The sequence below is a fragment of the Eucyclogobius newberryi genome, unplaced genomic scaffold (genome assembly GCF_026437365.1).
Source record: "Eucyclogobius newberryi isolate DKJ021-1_F unplaced genomic scaffold, fEucNew1.0.hap1 SCAF_21, whole genome shotgun sequence".
Taxonomy (NCBI): domain Eukaryota; kingdom Metazoa; phylum Chordata; class Actinopteri; order Gobiiformes; family Gobiidae; genus Eucyclogobius; species Eucyclogobius newberryi.
The window spans coordinates 18,804,569-18,811,438 of record NW_027315846.1 but is presented as its reverse complement, the minus strand read 5'-3'; the positions used below and the strand labels follow the sequence as shown (position 1 = coordinate 18,811,438).

At 43.0% G+C, this 6,870-nt stretch overlaps 1 protein-coding gene across 1 annotated transcript in view; it reads right to left on the bottom strand.

The window, feature by feature from the left end:
- Nucleotides 1-279: 279 nt before the first annotated feature.
- crim1 (cysteine rich transmembrane BMP regulator 1 (chordin-like)) overlaps nucleotides 280-6,870 on the bottom strand; it is a 39,621-nt gene continuing 33,030 nt past the window's right edge. Inside the window, exons 11-15 of the mRNA XM_072457950.1 lie at nucleotides 5,718-5,933; nucleotides 3,262-3,474; nucleotides 2,619-2,735; nucleotides 2,220-2,398; nucleotides 280-2,004 (exon numbers count right to left, since the gene is read on the bottom strand). Of these exons, the coding sequence (XP_072314051.1) occupies nucleotides 1,813-2,004; nucleotides 2,220-2,398; nucleotides 2,619-2,735; nucleotides 3,262-3,474; nucleotides 5,718-5,933 (917 nt within the window). The 3' untranslated portion in view covers nucleotides 280-1,812. The remainder of the gene's footprint in view (nucleotides 2,005-2,219; nucleotides 2,399-2,618; nucleotides 2,736-3,261; nucleotides 3,475-5,717; nucleotides 5,934-6,870) is intronic.

The following is a 6,870-nucleotide window of genomic DNA, read 5'->3' as shown; positions in this document are numbered from 1 at the left end:
TCCTTCCGCAGATGCTTCCTCACCTTGAAGTTCATGCGTGACCAACGAGAAAAGCGGCACAACAAAGCCTGTTCTTGGGCATTGGCATAAACCAGAGGCTGATTCAAACCCAAGACAATGCCTTCTTTGCCCCTCCAAAGGCCACATCGCACACCTGCCTTTCCGACAGAGGAAAAACCAAGGCGATCTAACTTTTTTGGAGAGGACATTGTTCTTAAGGCCCAACATGAGACATTGTGTTGTAAGAGTTTGCTGCTCCAAGTATCACCATTGTGGTCCTTTGGTTCACACATTTATTGGTCAAAATGAGTGTAAACATACAGTTCATCAAGGCAGCATAGTATTTACATGGTTTACCGAGCAACACAAATAAATAAAGTTGGATAGAATAGAGCAGATAGAAAAGGAAAATGGTCTAAAATGTACAACAGCTTTGGCTACCAAAGATCATTTTCAAAGAAAACAAACTATAGTTTAGTAATAATAAATAAAGCTATGTGAAAAAATAAATAAGGTACTCTGTTGTCTACTACTTTAAACTACGTTTTTTTTTTTACACAGAAGCTTTTACTGTCGCCTCTATTTAAAGCAAAAGGTTATCAAAAAGACAAATCAACTACACTTCAATAAGAACTGGTTGCCCACCAACTTTTCAAAGAAAAGAAATTATAGAAACTGGCAAACAATTGGTGTGTGGAATCTAAAGCCTTTTGTCCTTTCCTGTTTGGAGCAGACTGGGTCAGATCCTCTGCAGCGACTGCCTGTTCACTGGAGTGGTTTAACATGTCCATGTGCTTCATATGCTCTCAAATCCCTGATTAGGATCTTTATCCCTACAGGAATCCAGCAGTGGGCTTTCTAACAAAACACCTACAAGAAAAGTGCCATACCACTAACACACTAATGTGTACCATCACATTTACCAACAAACTACCTTATTCTCACACATTTTCACAATTAGACTGTATAAACTGCAAGAATTTTAGAAAAAAGTTTTCTAAAATGGCTTGGGACAGTGAAATAAAATTATTTAAGGCAATCAAATTAAGGCATAACATGGCAAACATTCACTGAATGACCAAATACAAAGTGATACTCATCATCGTCATGAGATGTGAATGTTCCACTGTAGGATGTTTTTGTTTTTTCCCCCCAACTAAAACTATCACATTGTGAAGCCTTTGAATGCAAAATGAATTGCATGAATCTAAACAGTCATTAAGGATTTTAAAACAGTTTTACTTTAGTACATGGAACGACTTGAAACATACATTTCCCACCATATATATGTAAGGGATGTGTGTCACTACTAAATTTGGTAAGGGGAAATGTTCAGACTGCCATTTTCTCTCTGGCCCCACTGAGACACAGAGAATAATAAAAGAGAAGGCCAAGAACAGCACAAGTACAAATACTGTAGAAATATACAAAAACTATGATGGAAAGCACACATTCTAAAGCGGTCAAATCCAATAGGATTATCAGTTCTTTTGGCCTTATGGCCCCTGAAATCAGTTCTGTCCACTGCTGCTCACTTAAGCAGCATCCGTATACACATGTTTAAAGTCCTAAAGCTTTGATTTAGTTTCTCAGTTTCAGGCATTTCACACGATGACAGTCAAACTCTGTTTTTGGTTGCTGTCATCTGTCGTGAGGCAGGTTTTGGAATGGCCTTAGATTGTCCATCTTCTTCACACAACCCAACTGCCAGAGTTAAGGTTGAAATCCACTTCTGTTATGGACAGAACGGGTCGGCCTCACAGTGCAGTCAGTTCTAATGTCTTGTGAGAGCGGGGTCAGGGTGGGCGTGGTCTAGCGGCTCCAGTCGTTGACCATGCTCAGCTTGGCTCTGGGGATGGTCATCTTGTCCACACAGGAGGTGCTCAAGTCGGGGGAGAAGTTGATCAGGCCACAGTCATTCTTCACATTTTGGAATTTACTCTCCTTCGATGGCTCCATGTAGACAACCGAGTTTTTGTTGACATGTTTCTTCAGTATTACAGTCTGCAAAAAAAACAGAAGTTTGTAAGCAATTTTACAATGCTTGTTTTTTTACAAAAGATAATAAAATACTGTTGACAAGCCATACTGAGACATTATTCTGCAAAGATGCTACAATATGTACTGTAAGAAAACCTTTTCAGAACATTCATAAATGTGCTGTTTTGCTTTATTGCTTCCATCGTTCTAACAAACAAGAATAAAGAAAAAAGTCACACCTTTTTTGGTGCACTGTAGCACGACATCTGCACCCACTTCTTCTTCCGGTTGACCAGTAATGCTACAATGATGAAGATGATGACGGCCAGGAGGAGACCGGCCAGGATCCAGGCTGCTGACTGGTAGATGAGCGCCACCTTTGCTTGGCTCGGGAAGTTTTCTCCCAGATGAGGCTCATCTGTGGGACAGAGACGGAGAGAGTAATGAGTGATGCAAAAGTAACCAAAGCCCCCCTACTGTCCCTCCCAAATGACAACTCAAACTCTGGGAGATCAACGAGGCTTTCCCCACGAGAGTTCATATGTCTGCACGTTTATAGATGTTCAACCAGATACACAGCTGTAATGAGTGAGGAACAATAGTAATGGGCCTAACTACAGTAAAAGGGCCTGTCATACCTGTTTGAATGATGAGTGGAGGCACAGTCACAGTGCTGACCCACACTTCTCTGTTGGTCGTGATGGTTTTCTTAGGAGTGCTGGTCGACATCATCACTGGGACTGATGTTGTCATTTCTGTCCACACACAACACATAAAAGCACATTCTTATATAGTCACTCATGTACAGGGAGTGCATAAACGCCTTCCACTGTGTGTAAACATTACATAAAAAGTTCAGTCTAAGGACAGAGGCCTCGGACCCCCTCTCAGGGCCAACAATAGGACTCTGTGGTGCGGTGTTCCTCTTTGGGAAAAGCTGACAGTGGGCTTTGACTTCCTGTGCTGCCACAGAGAGTGGGGACAGGAAACACGTGTGAATGTGCGGATGCCCGGGGGAGTACTTTCACTCACAACCAACTGAGTGTTTGTCACATGGAATGTTGTTGGGAATGGCTGTGTTTGCGTATGCAGCGCCAGGTTGGCTAGATCGAACGGACAAACACATGAGTACATGGGCTTTTGGTTTTGACATGACCCTTTACTCTCTTAATAGAAAGAATCAGTATCTCATGTCATAGTGTAAGCACATTATAGATGTTTATGTAATGCATACTGTGAATATGCATGTTCAGCTGTCGCATCCTGTCAGAGCCCACGTACCCAGACAGTGTGGGCAGCACTGGCCCTTGCGCAGGACGGGCACTCTGCAGCTGGCAGCGGGACAGCGCTGGGAGAAACATTCAATGGTGCCGTTGTTGCAGGTGCAGCTGGTGCAGACGTTGGCCCTCCACGAGTCTCCAGCCAGAAGCACATCTCCATCACTGGTGATGCAGTACTCCTGCTGGCTCCGGTCCACCGGCAGCAGAGGACTCTCTGCACACAGGGACAGGAGTTAGTTACAGGATTACAGTCTTCTCATTAGTTATTGTTATTACATTTCATATGTTCATCTTTCTACATGAACATGTATCACTTTGTTGAACAGCTCTCCTTCTGTCAGTGCTTCTTAAATCTGTCTTGTGAACAATTTAGTCTGTTTTCAACATGATGAGGTGAACAGCTTTCAGCAGCCGCCTGCCTGTGTAACATCTCAGTCCATGAAAGTTATTGGGGCTTTAGGGGTGGCTTAAGATAAGAGATAAGATGATTCACTGTATGTCCAGCGCAAACAGAAGTGCTTCCATGTGGCAGCTGTCAGTTCTTCCTGTCTTCTTATCTGGTTGATCAGGCCTTGGAGCAGCATAGACCAAAAGCTGACTATCGGCTAAACGTTCATGCTGCCCGGTGCACACATAGATCATAAGGCTGTCAGGGAGATGTGTATTATTCCCACATTCCTGGTGACCAAGCTCTAGCATATATCAAAGGACCTCAGTCAATCTGCCTTTGTGGCAAGGAGATGCAGCGATAAGGTGCAGTGGCATTCTGCAGGAGCGGCCTCCGGGGCAGTCATGCGTCGCTGATTTGTGGGCCTCAAGCTCTCGACTGCTGTTGCTTATGATGTGTGTTTGAGGACTAAGTCTAAATAAAAATGTGTTGTTTGCAAAGGAAGTTCTGGCAAAACATCTTCACAGTCAAGCAGGAAGAGGCCGCATCTTATGAACAAAACCACCATGTGTACATACAGGTTTTTGTGTATTTCTCTGTGCGTATTTACCTCAGCAAATCATCTGCCTCAAAGTTTACTTCCCTCTGCAAAGTGAGTGATCGTCCTAACTTCCTGTAGTCCCCATAAATCGAATTATTCCAGATGACTTTTATGTTTTAAGTGAAAGGGTAAGGAATAGTTTTTGATTAACTAAAAATGATGAAGGAACATGTAAGATGTCCCAATAAATAAATGATAATAAGATAAGATAAGATAAGATATTCCTTTATTGTCCCACATGGGGAAATTTCATTGGTGCAACGCAGGTAGATCCAGAGGTAGATACAGAAGAACAGATCACTTATAGGAAGTCTGAAAAACACTTTCAGTAGAAGATCTCCTATAAATAAATAAAAACTCCCATAGACAAATAAATAAAATAAATACCATTGCATGTGATCCCGACAGTAATTGCACATGAATATGTGTCACGACAGCACATAGATTGCACATGAATTTCACAGTAATTGCACATAAGACAGAATTGCACATCAGTATTAGGTTAGGTCTGTATTGCGACGGGATAACGTGACGATCTCCGGGTAAGACGACTGTTGTCCGCAGTTTCATGAGTTCCTCCTTTGTGGAAACGCGGTACGGCGCCGGCCGGGGGGCGGGGCCGGAGCCGGGGGGCGGGGCCGGAGCCGGGGGACTCAGAGCCAAGACACATCGCAACGACACGACGAAAACACTCAATCCAGCCGAATAAAGTCAAAACAAGTTAATTTAAAGCGATTCCAGTGCGTGTCCCGATCGTTCGTGAAGTTCCTCTTTCATATAAACGTGTATATAAACGTGTACCGACGACACGCCGTACTTTAGCGCGGCCGGAGGGCGCGCGGGGGCTGGTGGGCTCGCTCGGAGCTAGCTCACGTCACAACAACACAACGAACGCAACGAAAAACGCTCAAATCCAGCCGAAAAAAGTCAAAAACAGTTGAATTAAAAAACTATTCCAGCGCGTGTCCCTATCGTACAGTAAAATAGAAAAAATATACTAACTATATTTACAAAATATAGGAGATAAAGCACAATAAGTGTGAGAAAGAAGAGAGAGCGTTTACACCGGGCTGCCAGCTGTACCAGCGCCTTATGACGTAATAATTGCATAGGTTGTATCAAAAGTAAAATTAAAGGAGTTTTGAAGAGGTTAGATCGACAAAATACATAAACATTACATTACCACACATTAAATAGTATCATTTTAATAACAATTCCTTTTGCAAATTTCCTTTCCTCTCTCTTTATTTCCTTGCTTCAAAGATCCCAACCGGTCTTGGCTGGTTTCTTTATGAGCCCGACATAAAACTGCCCCGTCTGAGCGCTACACGCAGGACCTTCCAAAACCACATGCTCTGAACACTTTCCAATCAACTCCAGGCTGTTCCCACACTCCCATTGAAGCCTTTAATGTCTCCCCCCCCCACTTACTTCCTCCTCAGAATCAGGTCAGCTTCTGGGCGTTTACCTGGGCACACGTGACAGCAGGTGTCCTTGTTCCGGCTGGGTGAATGGCACAGAGCCGGAGGACACTCTTCAGTATCACACAGGACTCTCCCCCGTCGACAGGTGCATCGCGTGCACTCGTCCAGGTCCCACGTCTCGCCCTCCACATAGAACTCTCCTCCAGGGGCCCTGCATACCACCATGTCCATGCCCTCGGCCTGACCACTGCCCGAGTCATCTGCAGCACAACACACAACGAATGAAGTCACGTGCAGCTCTAAAGGAAGGCATTTTGTAATAACTTTAGATTTATATCGACATAATAGTGAGATTTAATGCTTCATTTGTCAAGATCAGATTTTCTCATGCTACAGTCACCTGCTGCTGCCTCCCGCGCCACTTTTCAGTCAGATTCCTGCACTAGGAGGAATGAAGGGGTTGGTGCGTTTGTTTATTTTTCATAATATTTTTCAAGTAATATTTAAAAGGTAATGTATGCACTTTAAAAACATCATTATTTGAACAAACATTTCAAAAACAAAAATTGTGTTAGTTTTTTTAAGTTAGTATTAAACCACAATCATTATTTAATATTTTGTTCATTGTGAAACGTTTCAGATCTGATAAGCCCCGCCTCTTCATAGTGCAGTTTCACCATAGCAACCAACAGCTTTTCATTTACTTGTTTTTTGAAAAAGATTAATGTAAAAAATGTTTTGAATAATTGCAAGTACAGGACAGTGGGCGGGGATAAGGGGTAAGTGAAAACAGGAATTTTCTGAATGCAGGACAATTCAGGATTACTCCCAACACCCAAACATCCATAGAAATGAAGAAAATAAGTAAGTTAATAATGAGGAAACACCGTTAAGTCCATTTACCGTATTTTCCGGATTATAAGTTACATAGTTTTGGCCGGGGTGCGACTTATACTCCGAGAGAGAGATGGTTGTCGTTATTTTCACACTGGAAACCGCATTTCAAATGACAACCACAAGAGGGCTCTAAAGCGACGCAGCGACGCAGAAGAAGAACAGGCACTTCCTCTATTTCTGGAGTTCGGGGAGTTGTTTAGAAGTGACACCGAGGTTGTGATTAATTGTGCATCAAAACATTGTGCATTGAGTAACACGCGCAGTAATGTATGTACAAGTAAAGTCGGAACTAGTCAAAAC